Genomic DNA, 14,871 nt, shown 5'->3' with positions numbered 1-14,871 from the left:
CTGCTGACTTCGACAACCGTCTCCTTCGCCCGGGTCTCTTTGGAGTTGTCTCTTGGTCCTCTTGTTGCTCCTCCTCAAGCTGGAGAGTCAACAATGAATCTTTAAATCCTTAAGTCTAATGGTATTTTGGCTCTGTACATCAAGTCAATCTCTCGCAAAGACGCATATTTTTAAAGAACAATTGTACTGCCAACATACATCATCTAGATTCTTCGTGCTGCAGATCTCCTCTTCACTCTCTGCCTGGCTCACTGAAGGGGAACAACCTGGAAAATATAATATTGATCAAGGTAACTCATTTTCCTCCTAACTTTGAAAATGTTGTGTTTTAGATACAGTATGCAAGAACCTGCACAGTAATGATTATTTAAGTTAAGAAAAAGTGTGCGTGTGCGTGGTTTCTTACCGCTGTCAGGTTGTTGCTCACGTTGTTCCTCTCGACTGTTGTCCTTCTTCACCTCCTCTTTAGCCTGGGCTTCCTGCAGAATTATATAATATATGTGAATACACATCGAGACACATAAATAGAGAAGTAAATACAGATTTAGATGGAGGAATTGTGGACCAGGATGCAGAGAATGTTTTAATCCACAAAGACAACACATCTTACCTCCTCAGATTCCTCAATTTCCTCTGATCTCTTCCTTTTCATTGCTGGTTTACCTGGAATGGAAATAAATAAATAAATAAAAAATAAAAAAATATATATAATATATATATATATATATTTTTCCATCACATCATCTTTTTCACATACAAGTACCACACAGAAAATATTTTGTAAAGTTTAAATCATAGTAAAGCTGCCAGTCTTACCTCATGTCAACTATCATTGCCAAATTTCTCATTCATACTATTTTACAGGCGGTTAACAGTGATGACAGCAAAATAAAACTTGTTTAACGCAACATGATGCTATAAAATGCACCAATTAGCTGTTGAGGTTTGGCCCACTTATTCTTTGAGTTGGTAATGCATGCTCTGGCAGACATGTAGCCACACCCAACCTAACGTTATTCGCCATTTTGAGTGTGCACAGTTCTTTTAGTCGTATAAAGAAAGGGGACCAAAAAAACAAAGGAATTAAAAAAAAATAAACCCTGTGGCCAACTTAGCTGAGCAGGCGCACATACGTATATAGAGGTGTATGCCTCGACGCAGAAGGTCCAGGGTTCGGGTCCGACCTGGACGATTTCCTGCATGTCTTCCCCCTCTCTCCCCCCTTTTTAATATCTAGCTGTCCCTTCCATTAAACAACGTGGTATCATGACTTCGCGTAAACATACACGCCGACTTTCTTAAGCCAAGTGGCGTTTTATCTGTAAGCATTTTGAGCTATCCGCGTGTATGTCTACGCTGTGTACAACGTGCGTAAACATACACGCCACTTGGTGTGTTGTTGCTGTCTTGCCGTGTAATCGCGAGAACATTGTGTTATCGCGAGAAGAAAGCTACAGTAGGGTTTAGGAAAAGAACAACAGCGTTGGCTTTAAGGAAACACCACACGCGGGACACGATCCCCACTCTCCTGGGTGAAAGTCCTGTTTACCCATCCGCCACCCCAACCAACCTCCCTATGCGGATTCTCGCCCTTTCAGACTACTCCCTACGGCGTAAATTCACACGCAATCGCAAGGTAATGCAAGTCAACGGAGGTCAAACAGAGTTGAAAAACACGCTAAACAGCGAGTATGCGTCTTGATAACACGCCAATAATGGCATACAAATTGGCGTGTCATACCTACGCCATTTCATGAGATCGGTCTGCATTAAAGGCTGAAATGCCCAAAAACAATCTTTTAAAAAAAAAAAAAAAACCTACGTGTGTCAGTTGTCGGTTTGGAGTCAGAGCTTCCTGCAGCTTCAGTGTTTTCTGGAACAGGAGACGGCAGATTGACTTGACTTCCTCGCCGTGCAATTTTCCTTGGTCCACTTTCCTCTTCAGTCGTCTACAGATTTGAAAAATATTGTACAAGACACTATAAACACTGTACAAGATAATGGCTTCCGTCCTCTTCAAAATATTATTCAGTGTTTCTGCTGAAGGGGTTCAATCATCATGTGTGGTGACTTGTTAAACAGCTTACTCACGATCTCACGTGTACACAAATATGGAGTGTCCTTTTAGTAATAAACCTGGTAATGTGAACACCTATATACACGTAGTATGTTAACACACCTCTTCTCTCTCGGCTGGTTTAGTTGTTGTTTTATTGGTGCTCTCCTCGTCTTTATTCTCATCCTTCTTCTGATTATCTGAGGTTAAAAAAAAAATAAAAATAGTATTAGGGCTGCACAATTAATCGCAATTTTATCGAAATCGCAATATGGACTATCCAAATTGCAGGGGGGGGCACAATATTTGTCAAACTACAAATCGTATCGTACAGAATAAAAAAAATGTCTGTTTTGTATAGATCCTCGCTAAAAATCACACTATAATCATTGTACTTTTTTTTTTAAATATATTTTTCTATGAAAATAACGATACAAAAAGTATCATTCCCTCTAATATCGTGACTCATATCGCAATATCAGTCAAAAATAATCGCCATTAGATATTGTCCTCATATTGTGCAGCCCTAAATAGTATACACAGAAAACAGACAAGACGTTTACATTATTCAAACTATACTCTGCAACACTTATTAGCCATCTTAGAGAAGGACAACTTGTTCATTATAAAGTACAATAAAAAAAATAAATAAAAAATTCTTCATTGACTTTATTATAATAAAGTCTTTCCATCAATATTGTGAAACAGAGGAACCGTGTTCCTCAGGAATTTTTTTTTTAACATTTAATTCCATTTATCTTATTATCTTGACTTAACTTTAATATTTTGGCTGGTGCACAGTATGAATGGTAGCAGGACATTATGACAACTACGATTAAAAATTATACTATAAAATAAAACCTTTTTTCAGACTTAAACAACATCCATGTTGGCTAATTTTAAAAAGAACAAAAAAAAAAACAATCTTACCAGCATTGGCTTCTTTGACAGCAGCTCCTGAACGTCTTCCTCCGCGGCTCGAAGTCTCCTCTTCTTTCTCAGGTTCTTTAGGTTGGTCCTTCTCTGCCTCCTCGGTAGTTTTGGATGATCGACCCCTGCGTGGTGTTCTGACTTCACCAACCTTCTCCAGATCAGTTTCCTGAAGGTAAAAAAAATAAAAACGTCCATGAGCCAATCAATGTCGAGTCAAAATGAACAGATACAGATGTCAAATATAAATCTGCAAAAAAAATGTGTGTATGTATTTTAAAAAGGTTTCAAACCCCCAAACAAGAACACGTAGAGCATTGTTTTTTTTACAATGACATGGTTATTTTATGATTGAGGGGATTTGAAACGGGCTGTATTTACCTCAGCAGACTGTTGCTCTTTACTTTCTTTTTCATCCCTCTCGTCACCTGATCAGTTACAGAAACATAAATGAAGATATTATGACATTTCATAAAATGAATACAAACATAACCAGCTGCCGAAGCTGCTTGAGGGGATCTCGGCAATAGAATAATTTCATCCATAAATGGTTAATGTTATTCTTTGACTGGATTATACAATTAAACAGGTATTTTTGTAAACTAACTGTCTTTAGCTAATTAATAGGAAAAAAAGAATCAATAATATAAATTATTATAATCAAAATCTTATGTTAAATGTTGGTGTGAAAAGTAAATTTCACCAGATTCTTTCACTGCTGCAATTTTCTGAGTGGACAGCCTTCGTTTACGTCTGCCTCCTCGTCCCTCCGCCTTCTCTTCCTACGCAACAAAAAGTGTTAGCACAGAGGGTAGCATACTGTATTGACGCCGATATTTATCAAATATGTACAAGCTGAATTTCAAACAAACTGTGTGGCGTTACCTTTTCTGACAGGTCTGATCCCTTCTCATCTTCCTGGCTGTCTGCGCTGGAGACATTACCTGAAAAAAAAAAACATGCAAATAGCAATGGCTGAGATCAACTGCGAAAGGACCGATGGCTACAGTGGAGGAATAAGAAAATTTGCGGACAATAGTAACACAAGGGTGATTTTCTTTTCTTTTTTTTTTTAAAGAATTCAGATGACTCACTGATTTGTTTGACCAGTTTGGACTGACTCCCAGGTCCACTTTCTCTGATTTCTTCAGTCTTCTGTGGGACATTGTGTTCCATCTAAACATTATTTATAAGATCCACAGATATAAAAAAAATATATATACACATATATACAGTAGGCAGACAGGACATATAGATCCGATAGAAATGAGGTGTGTACAGGTGGTTTACATCTCAACAGATAGACCCTTACAGTTTGTGGATCACTCTTCTCTGTTGCAACATTTGCTTCCTCCACTGTCTTACTCTCAGCTTCACCTAGTGGTGAAAAGAAGTCAGGTTGAAAAGTATTGCCTATGCGCCTACTGTACCACCAAAAAAAAGTTGAAGCACTTTATTGTCATTGTGTAGCACAAGATACTGTACGCACCAAGGCCACAGTATTGCGTACAGTATTTAGAAAGTTTTTAATCCAAGTTACATACAGAGAAAAGACTTACCAATATCTGCGTCCATCTTGATCTGGTTATCCTCAGCTACCACTCCCTCTGCCTATTGTTAAAGAGAGATGATTTTGAATTTTAGTCTCACGTGAAATTCTTTAGAAACAATTCAAATGTGTAAACTATGAATGGTACCTCACCTTTGGGATCATCTTTGTATCTGCAACATCTGGCTCTGTTTGCTCTAAAGGAACAATAAGATGCTAAGTTAATGGTCAGCCAAAGAAAACCCATGTTGTTCTTTTCAACAAGAATGTTTTAAAGCACTCACTTTGTTTAGTGGGAGTTTCTGAGACTTGTTCAGTGGTATCACAAGAAACTGAAATTGTGCTTTCATCCGTGGTTCCTCTGACCTCTTCTGCTTCAGGCACAACAGCACTAGCAGCTGAAATATTGTAGGAAGTTAAAAACAAAAAATGGACACCATGCGATTAAAGCACAGTCGATGCCTGGTCAATCATTTCTTTTCGTCAAACCACAAGCTTCACGTTGGAAATCACAAGAAATTATTATTTGCATAGTTTAAAACACGAGAAACAAGATTCGAAAGCTAAAAATAGGAGAAAAGAAAGTGTACCTTCTTTACCAGCTGCCGTGTTTTCATCTGGCTGGGTTTCAGGAGCAAGTACTGCACTTTTGGCTTCATCCTCATTTAAAAGAGCCTGACATTCGTTTGAGGTAGTGTCATCCTCCTGTGTAGAAGAAAGAAGAAGGATTTTTTTTTTTCCACAGCACTATAAACACTTTGGAAAATGCTAATTCCAAGAACTATATCTACAGAAATTCATATTTTTGATCCAAAAGAAGCTAACGGGGGGAGTAGGAAGGATGTCTTTATCCGTTAATAGGACAAATGTGACCTGTATTTTTTTTACCTGTGGAGTAGGAGACTCAGACATTTTAGCCCTTGCCACATCCATTTCTTTCTCTGAATTTTCAGACACACCTGTAAGAGAGATTCATATTTCTATTTAAGAAAACATTCTAACGATGTTTAGGTAGTAAAAATATACCCATTTTTATCATCATTGTGCATTTACCTGCAGCGTTTGGTTTCTCATCAATAAGCTCAACAGTTTGTTGAGATGCAACTGGTGACGGCTCGGAGGCTGTGAACGCCGCTTCAGCAGCTGTTTGCACATCCATAGGAGACTCTTCTTCTGCTGCAGGGGTTTCCATCAGCTGTGGGGCAGTCCGAGTCCCTTCTGGTTCCTCCCTGGTACCGTGGCGAATTAAGGTGGAGGACACGGTACTGTCAGGATCCATGGAGAGCAGAGTCAAAGCTGCCTCTTTCATCTTCATATCAGCGTCCTGCAGAGTCATCTCAGGCGCTGCATCCTCCGGACCGCTCTCAGGTAGAAGTCTCGCCTCTGCTGAGGTACAAACGTCCATGAGAGCCAGCAGAGCGTCGGCCTCGGCCGGCACAGCTGGCATCTCGCTCAGTCGTGACTCCGTCTCCCCTTCAGGTGGTTCAGGGGTGATATCGCTTAACGCGTCGCAAGTATCGTCTGAGAACGAGGTGGGGACGGTGGTGGTGACGGGATCGGAGTCTGTGCTCGTGTCTTGGAGGAGAGAAGGTTTCTTCGGCTGCTCCTCTGCGTCCAGTGAGGAAACTGAAGACTTTGAAGATTTATCAGACTTCTCCAGTTTGTCTTCTCTGGGTGTTTTCTTCTCCTCTTGGCCATCATCCGTCTTTTCTGGGACTTTATCCTTCTTCTCCGTTTTTTTCTTTGCACTCTTACTTTCAGATTTCTCATGGAGAGGTTCTTCTGAGACTTTGCGCTGTTCCTTTGCATTTCCCTCTTTTTTCTTCTCCTTTGTCATCTCAGGTTTGCCAGTGGCTGCACCTCCTGTACTTTTGACTTCTAAACTCTGAACTTTATTATCCGTCTTCGACAACAATAGTGTCTTTGTTTCCTCTTTGGATTTGGATTTGGATTTTTCCATGATTCTTCCTTTTTCTGTTGGCTTGACCCTTTTTGGATCTTTGTCCATTTCAGAGCTGGACTTGTTTGATTTCTGACTGTCTTGATCTGCTTTAGTCTTGTCCTTCTCGCCGTCTTTACTATCGGCTTTAGATTTGAGTTTGTCTCCTGGCCTGTCCTCAGTGTGGCTCTTTGACCTTTTCAGGACTTCCTTAGAGGGTTTATCTTTCTTCTTGCTGCTGTCGGACCCGGGCTCCATGTCTGACCGATCCTCCGAAGAGCCGGCAGAATCGGGGCGGAGCAGCTGCTTGAAATCACTTTTAGCTGAAGTTCTCTCTCCTTTGGCCTTTTCTTTGATCTTATCCTTCTCTTTCTCCTTTTCCCTATTTTTGTCCTTCTCTGCTTTGACAGTCTCCACAGATGGAGCTTTTGCCTTCTTCACAGTAGCATCTTTAGGACCCTCGTCTGCCACACTTTCTGACGACTTTCCTTCTCTTGTGGTTCCGGACATTTTCTTCTCACTTTTAATCTTAGGCTTCCTCTCACCTTTCTCTTCGGGGGACACTTTAACAGCAGCACCTTCCTTCTGCTGAGATTCATCTGCCTGATGTTCTGATTTTCTCTCCTGCTTTTGTTTGAGTTTGGCACGTTCCTCTGATAAGCTGCATTCTTTCTCTTTGCGTTCTTTAGAGTGAAGTTCTTTACGGGAAAACCGATCAAATTTCCCAACGGAGCGTTGTTTGAGAGCCTCTTGGGAACCTTGCTCCAACTCCAGGATGAAGGAGTGTGTGCGGCCTTTGTCAGACAGCTTCTTGGTTTCACTGGAGTCTTCAGAGACGTTGCCGCTCATCCTTCTGTGCCTCTCATCAGACGATGCTGATTCTGACAGATTTCTTATTAATTTTGGTTGTGGAGGCTTTGAGGCTGTAGATTTCCCTTCCTAAATTTTCAAATGACAAAACACAAAACTGCTTGTTACAACTCACCAATCCTGTTACCTATGAGGTCATCGGTGTTATTCATCGTGGCTTTCACGTACCGTTTTCTTGGAGACTTCTGTATCTCCTCTCTTTTTGCTTGAAACATCTCCCTCTTTCCTGAAGGATGAAATTAATGAACGTCATCGTAGAGTATGCAAATCAGATTTCATACGTATTTTAACCAATACCTTTGCATGACTTTTCGGCAAATTTCCATGACTATGTATTCCTGAAAATGTCAGTCGACATTATACAATAAGAATAACAATCAGTGTTAAAGTTTACCCTCAGAGGTTTAACAATAAACAATGTATGTGGTTCATAGTGGGATTCATAAATGAAACATATTATGCTGTGTTAAAAATTCCATGACTTTTCCAAAACTTTCTGGGTCTTTTTATTTTTCCAAAACCTTTCCAGGCCTGGAATTTGCATTTTTCAAATTCCATAACTTTTCCAGGTTTTTTCAAAACGTATGAACCCTGGCAAATAAACTCAGTTGCCAATTTGTTGGGTACACCTAGCTAAAACTAACAGACCTGCAATAAATCCTCACCTCATGAAGGTTATAATGTTCAGCTTTTGTTAAAACTGTTTTAGAGAGGTGTTGATTCAACCGTATGATCATTTTGGAGGATGTAGCTTGTGGTGCTGTTTGCAATATACTGTTTTGAAGGTAGGATCTACTGTATTTGTATTAGACTGCTAGTCTAAGTTCTTGCTAGGTGTACCTATTAATCTAGCAACTGAGTAAACGTCTAAACCTTTTGGCTGTTGTGTTCAGCAGCAGCTGTGCGAGTTTGCATCTGAGCTTTTTATCACCTACCTTGAGTCTAGCTTCCTCTTCCTATTGAGAGCCATTTTCTTCTCCAGAACTTTCCTTTCTTTGCGAGCCTCTTTGGCTCTGGGGCCGTCCAGCCCAGCAGAGTCTCCGCCCTTTTGTTTTTTGTGATCTGTGTAAGAAACAAAACATGGTAAATGACGTGACAGTAAACAAAGGACTATTTTGAGGACATGTATGATTTTTAAGATGTGAACAATAAGAACATGCAGTGTGACTAAACAAACTGGACTTCACATGCTGCAATTTAGAGATTTTGTACAGATCTCATGTAACGTGTCCCCAAACTTCTTTAGTATACAGTGGAGAGGAACATAAAAAATAGCAGAAGAGGTGAGAAAACGGGACAACAAGAAACACGGCACCCGAAAGCAGGCAGCACACACACGACAGACAGAAAATACCTTCTTCAGCTGCTTTCTGTTTACGCTTCTCTTCCATTCGCTCTCTGTTCTGTTGTCTCTTGAGCAGCCTTTCCTCTTTGTCCTTAGCCTACGAGAACACAGTTGAGAGACAGCAATCACAGAAGCCAATAATTAAAACAAAGGACCATAAAAATCGGTGTTTTTTAACGTTTGTGGATTCGTCATTTGCCAAGTAAAGCCTTTGATTAAGCTATAAATAGAATCAAAGCAAAGATGCTTTGCTAATGCTATACCTTTAACGTTAAGATTAATACAACTCACCACAGATCTCCGACGTTCTTCCACAGTGATTTCATCATCTGAGTCGCTATAGTAACGTGAGTAGAGGAAGGGCTTGTGCACGTAGGCTTTGCGGCGAGGTTTACGCTCTTCTTCTTCTTCTTCTGCATCTCCGCTGGCTTGTTTCTTTTCTGCTCTCTCATCTTGATGACGTGAAAGAAAAACATAAGAATCCCGCATAGAGAGCAGAGCTGAAAATGTAAACTCTGTGGTAGTAGAGACCATATTTAACACTCTGATACAGTAAACTGTTGGAATGGAAATTTGTTTGAAAACTCAGTCAGGAATAAGAAGTTGAGACCATCTGATGGAAGCTCCCCCTCTTCAGAAGAATCAGACAGCAGCTCGTCTTCGTCACTCTGTTCCTCGAATGACGACAGGTCGCTGGTGTGGACCGAGCTCACTGTGATGTCACTCAGGCCCTCCAGGTCAGAGTCCTCCAAAAAGTATTCTGCAGGGCAAAGACATCGATTGTATTAACCAAGAGATTGCTATTCAGAAAAAGATAATAGAAGCAGTGGATCAAATATCCACAAAAACTTAATTATAATTTGATATCATCAATTGACAAATCTAGTCTTAAGCCAACTGTAATCGTAATGCAACTCAAGTACAGTGGCTTATGTATTACTGCATTAGGTATACCAATATTTGCAGCATACACATTCTATCTGGAGGAGGTCAGAATCCATCCAATTTTTAGATTAATTGTTGAATTGTTTTTCATTTTAAACTTATTTTATACTTATTATAATGAAATGGAAATGGTCATCACAATGATGACTTTTTCAAAATTGTCCAACCAAAAATCCAAATATGTTAAATTCACAGACTACTACTCAACTAATCATTTCGGCATGATCTTCTATGTCTATACCATAAGAAATTACCATTAGAAAATGCATAGAAATCCCTCAACTGTTACGTGTGGTTTCATGAAGTATGTTTTGTGCATTCAGGTTACACTGCTTTAAAAACTCAAAACACATACAGAGGTTACAACAGCTCACCTTCCTTTATCCTCTCTCTGGCTTTCTGCTTGGCCTGACTTGTAGATTTGAGCAGATCATCATCCTGCTTCTCCTCTGTGGGTTTTCCAGTTGTTTTGCTAGCAGCTTTATCTCTCTCCTCCCCTATCTGCTCCTGAGCTCCTGACTCCTCTTCCTCCATCTTCACCTCCTCTATTAACCCCTCTTTTCCCAGATCCATCTGTTCCTGAGTATCCTCTGTCTTCACTTCTAACGCCTGGACCTCCGATGCCAACTCCTCTGCCTCTTCCAGTGTCCTCCCATCATGATGGCTGTCTCCTTCCTCAACAACAGTCATGGCTGGCTCGCCGTCCTCCACCAGCTGCATGGGCTCATCTGGGCCTCTACGTCCTTTGTCTGAGCTGGCCCTGACGCTGGCCTCCTGGTTGAGAGAGGTTATAGTGTCCAGGATGGACATGGCATCGCTGGCTGCAGTAGTAGCTGGAGCAGACGACGAGGCTGTACAAATGTAATATTGCGTGTTAACTAGGTAAGTGTGAGCCAGACACTGTTTATTTCAACATTTAGGAGAAATCCATTGATCTACTTGTCATGGCTGATAAAGGGATACAATATGTGTACCTTGCTCAGGAATGCTGCTGTCTGGTTTGGTCTCTATTGAAGGCAGTGGCGCCGGTGGCTCCTCTGAGCAGCTTCCAGGTGACAAAAATTCACGGACCACCCTCTCCACCTGCGGCCTGAAGATATGGTTGATTTTGGGATCCACCACCTGGGCCACTATCCTGTCCACTCCCTGCTCCAGCATCCCGGACCTAAGAGTAACGGTTTGATTTAACTCTGGGTTTCTTGTACGTAAAATCAGTTCTAAAACATCACAAAGCAAAAATACTTTCTGTTGCTGGACTAATAGCTCAAGCAGGGATATTGCTGCATTCTCACTTACTGCAGCACAAGTTGTCTGATGTTGTTTCTCAGCTGATTCTTGTTCAAATGAGGGCTCCATGTGTGGTTAGAAAGGTGATTCGAGACAAAGTTGTCAACTCTTTGTTTCAGGTTCAAGTAAGCTGGCTGAAAGAGAAACTTGCAATTATTATATTGTCAGAAACCAATAAACACAACCATGCCAACCTGCCCAAAAAGGCCCTTAAAGTGATTAAATGTTTAATGTAATGGCTTAACATCACCTGTACATCCTATCTACGATTTTATGCTGTACCAAAATTAATGCAAATAAATGGAAAAACCGATGGCCGTCTCAAATTTAGGACAAACGGACTCTTAAAATCGTAATAATAATAATAATCTTAACGTTTCTGCTAAAATGGACGACTGGTATATTACTCTCACGAAAATAATCAGCAAGTGAGTTAACGTTAAGGGATATGTTTACAGTGGGATGTAGCTTTGCCCCAGACACCCGTTTTCAACGTTCCCTAAAACAGACTCACACATACATATGAAAAAAACGTTAAGGGGCTTTCACACCACCGCGAGATAACTCGCCGCCTCCAGTCACTTCAATAAGGGACGGCGGCAGAGCGGAAGCGATTCTGATAGCGGCGGCAGGGGTATGACGCCAAAGCCGGTCTACGGATATTATTATTAGAAATTCTTTGTATGAAGCGGTAGCCGCCCACGTAAACGCGCAAATATTTTGCTCTGGCGCCCAGAGTTAATCGTGCTGAACTTCTGGTGGGCTGCAAGAACCGATGAAAACGCTTTGCTTTTTTTTGAAAACGGTTTGCTGTTGGGGGGAATTGCTCCTGCAGGTAACGCTAGGCGGTTGTCAGGGCGGTTTTGCCGCGCGGCGGTGTGAAACCAGCTTTACCTTTGTATCGACGTCTGCCAGGCAGTCCCTCCTGAACTGGTCGAACAGACCCTGTGTTTTTAAATGGTTGACGATCATTGAGACCAGCTGTGGGTCTCCGGGTGGTAAACCAGCCATGTCTGAATGCAGTTAGCTTGGATTCGGTTAATTACGATGAGTTAATATTGACAACACATCAGGTAATATCCGACTTTGAACGCACCAGGCTTCTGTTGTGGTTTGTGAAGTTCGAAGCAGGTTTGAACCGGAAGAAAAGCTTATCCTGTGTCCTGTGAAAAAAAAACTGTTCCATTAAACCGGAACAGCGTTGAAAGCGAGGGCTTCGCTACCAAAATAAAAGTTTAGTAAAATCTTTTTTAAATATACATGGACAGGGTACAACCAGTGACTGTAAAACAAAAAAACAAAAACCAAAACAAAAAAATAATATATATATATATATATATATTATATATATTACAAAGTAAAGGCATAGAAAGCGTGTCACTTTATTAGGTAACGTTACACCTGGCAAAAACGGATTTTCATGAAGGTTAACCATTGGCACATTCTACTAGAAAGGTACATTTCCACTTTTAAAGAGATTGATTCATGAATAATTTCTTAAATAGTCCATTTTCATATCATGTGATGTGTGACTGACCGTGACGTGACAGGACTGACTTTATGGATGTTGTTGATGTAGGAAAACCTATGTTTTGTGTTCTTTAATTAAGTTTTGGTAAGTATTCCTATTTGGAATTATTATTTTAATGTTAATGTTATGAGACTTAAAATTGTATTTAATAACTGATATAGTCCAAACATATTTTTATTCAATAAGAATATTTAATATAAAAATAAATTATTTAACAATTCCTTTAAAATTCTTCGAAATTTCATTTAACATTCATTTCATTTAATAATTATACACACACACACACACACACACACAATAACAATAACGAACAATTAGAATTACATAAATGTATTACATAAAAATACATACAAAAACATGTTATGTTGACACACGCACGCACGCGCACACACACACACACACACACACACACACACACACACACACACACACACACTTACTTACACTTAATCTTTATACTCCGCAAGCTTTGCCCAAATGTCTTTTTGGATCTCAGTCATGGTGACGGTTGGTTACAGGCTGAGGAGGTGGAATGAATTGAACGACGTGCTCAAATACGTACCAGATCATGTCCTCTCTAGTGGGCCATTAAGAAGCGGTTCACTCCTACACGCTGCATGCATCTTACTTGTATCTGTACCTCATCAATGGCAGTAGCCTAATGATGCCTGGGTAGAGGTCTCCGTCATATTTTATTACACACCACTTTTATATCACTTCTGGACCTGTTGGTGATGAGCTTGGTGTGGCAAAGCTGAAGTCCTTGGTGTTATAGCATGTGCATTTTAGAATCTTGTCTGCAGTGCACATGCTCACATCCCGGTACACCATCTGCCCAGGAGAGGTAGTGAACACCCGATGTATCCTCATAGTGGATGGGACTTGGGGGATGCCGTCTGGCATGTCCTTCATTGCCCTGTCAATGGACACTTCGCTTATAAAGAACAGTTTAAGAGTGGTGCCTGTGTGCACCAAGGCCTTAAACAGATCCATTGCACTTTTGATGTCGCGTCCGTGGCTCACCAAGCGATCCGCACACCTCTTTACAACACCTCCAACCCCATTTGGCGCCCCTTTCCCGTGGCTGGCCTCAAAAAAAATCCACGTCCCAGCTTGGAATCCCTTTTTGTGGAGGAGGTGAATAGGTAAAGGTTCCCCTTCTGGTGGTACTGTGTGCAAGGTCCATCGCTAAAGAAATGGACAACTGTGACAGCAGGAAAGACATTCTTGACATGAGACAGATTTGGGTTGACTGACTCCGTGTAACGTTATGGTCATGTGGCGACATCTAGCGGTGTAAATGCAGCAAGAAATATCCACACGTTCTCGTCTCCACTCCCTTGACACGGTATCAAGTTATTCGGTGTAAATTGTTTTCGATTAATTTAACTAACGTTAACATTAGATCACGTTACAAACTTCCAAACCTAAATAATACGACTTAACGTTACTATGATTGCTGTTGTTACAGACGCTTAACGGCTTCATAAAACCTCTCATAATTTCACCGAACCCACATGCCTTCTGAAATCAGTCTGTATAAAATAGTTTCAAATCGTTCAATTAGACGGCTGGTTTGAAAAAGAGAAGACAAAAGATTTGGCAGCGGCGGGATTCGAACCCGCGCCCCCGAAGAGACTGGAGCCTTAATCCAGCGCCTTAGACCGCTCGGCCACGCTACCGTATAGGTAAGTATGGTTAAAAAGCTATTTGTATGGCGTTCGCATTGATATTACATTATCTTACTTTCAGAACTGTCAATATAAACATTGTATGGTTCAGCCACGACAAAACGTAGCAACACGTTTTTTTGTGTGCGCAAGCGCTCTGCCTTTTTATTACCACGAGTTTACTGACACTTATCTGCTGATTGGGTATCACTTGTGACACAGCCAATAAACGAGACACCCACCAAACGAGAAAAAACATATCTCACACAAGGGGGTAAGCTTCGCTGCAGAGCTCGAACCTCCTATGGCGCCATTTTGATGCTACAAAGCGATCACCCGACGTTAGCATTCCATTGACTGCCATTCATTTTGACATCACTTTGACAGCGAATAACTTTACATTTGAAGCGTTTAAAGACTTTATTTGTCCATTGTTTATTTCTAAAGAAACACGACAATGTATAAAAGGCTCCATTACCTTGTATCTCACGTTATGGCTCCGTAGTAGACGTTTTTGTAAAAATAGGCTAACGATTGTGTCATAACCACGCGACTTACTGTCGCATAGTAGAGGAATTACCGTATAGTACGGGAGAAGCTCGCAGGCAGTTTCGACTTACATTAGCTGTTTACGTTTAATTACTAATGTTAACTAGCATTTTAGTTAGCAATAATTAGCTTGTGTCCATGTTATCTCCTTACATATACCTACGCTCTCCGTCTCTGCAAGATTGGGAATGATTGAGATT

The 14,871-nt window shown here is 40.8% G+C and overlaps 1 protein-coding gene and 1 non-coding gene across 2 annotated transcripts in view; both read right to left on the bottom strand.

The window, feature by feature from the left end:
- bod1l1 (biorientation of chromosomes in cell division 1-like 1) overlaps nucleotides 1-12,066 on the bottom strand; it is a 63,535-nt gene extending 51,469 nt beyond the window's left edge. Inside the window, exons 1-27 of the mRNA XM_078261405.1 lie at nucleotides 11,816-12,066; nucleotides 10,931-11,055; nucleotides 10,609-10,799; nucleotides 10,009-10,485; nucleotides 9,300-9,449; nucleotides 8,981-9,141; nucleotides 8,699-8,786; nucleotides 8,280-8,406; nucleotides 7,513-7,570; nucleotides 5,589-7,413; nucleotides 5,424-5,494; nucleotides 5,126-5,240; nucleotides 4,820-4,933; nucleotides 4,689-4,732; nucleotides 4,546-4,597; nucleotides 4,299-4,363; nucleotides 4,081-4,162; nucleotides 3,872-3,930; nucleotides 3,690-3,768; nucleotides 3,368-3,414; nucleotides 2,987-3,155; nucleotides 2,180-2,256; nucleotides 1,823-1,949; nucleotides 611-663; nucleotides 407-479; nucleotides 199-266; nucleotides 5-79 (exon numbers count right to left, since the gene is read on the bottom strand). Coding sequence (XP_078117531.1) covers nucleotides 5-79; nucleotides 199-266; nucleotides 407-479; nucleotides 611-663; nucleotides 1,823-1,949; nucleotides 2,180-2,256; nucleotides 2,987-3,155; nucleotides 3,368-3,414; nucleotides 3,690-3,768; nucleotides 3,872-3,930; nucleotides 4,081-4,162; nucleotides 4,299-4,363; nucleotides 4,546-4,597; nucleotides 4,689-4,732; nucleotides 4,820-4,933; nucleotides 5,126-5,240; nucleotides 5,424-5,494; nucleotides 5,589-7,413; nucleotides 7,513-7,570; nucleotides 8,280-8,406; nucleotides 8,699-8,786; nucleotides 8,981-9,141; nucleotides 9,300-9,449; nucleotides 10,009-10,485; nucleotides 10,609-10,799; nucleotides 10,931-11,055; nucleotides 11,816-11,932 — 4,689 coding nt within the window. The 5' untranslated portion in view covers nucleotides 11,933-12,066. The remainder of the gene's footprint in view (nucleotides 1-4; nucleotides 80-198; nucleotides 267-406; nucleotides 480-610; nucleotides 664-1,822; nucleotides 1,950-2,179; nucleotides 2,257-2,986; nucleotides 3,156-3,367; nucleotides 3,415-3,689; nucleotides 3,769-3,871; nucleotides 3,931-4,080; nucleotides 4,163-4,298; nucleotides 4,364-4,545; nucleotides 4,598-4,688; nucleotides 4,733-4,819; nucleotides 4,934-5,125; nucleotides 5,241-5,423; nucleotides 5,495-5,588; nucleotides 7,414-7,512; nucleotides 7,571-8,279; nucleotides 8,407-8,698; nucleotides 8,787-8,980; nucleotides 9,142-9,299; nucleotides 9,450-10,008; nucleotides 10,486-10,608; nucleotides 10,800-10,930; nucleotides 11,056-11,815) is intronic.
- Nucleotides 12,067-14,052: 1,986 nt separating this feature from the next.
- Nucleotides 14,053-14,134, bottom strand: trnal-aag (transfer RNA leucine (anticodon AAG)). The gene has a single exon. It is a non-coding gene; the product is annotated as a tRNA-Leu (tRNA).
- Between the last annotated feature and the right edge of the window lie 737 nt (nucleotides 14,135-14,871).

Source organism: Sander vitreus, chromosome 10 (genome assembly GCF_031162955.1).
Source record: "Sander vitreus isolate 19-12246 chromosome 10, sanVit1, whole genome shotgun sequence".
In the NCBI taxonomy this organism is placed as follows: domain Eukaryota; kingdom Metazoa; phylum Chordata; class Actinopteri; order Perciformes; family Percidae; genus Sander; species Sander vitreus.
Note: the sequence above shows the minus strand (reverse complement) of the source record. Positions and strands in the feature narration are given on the sequence as shown.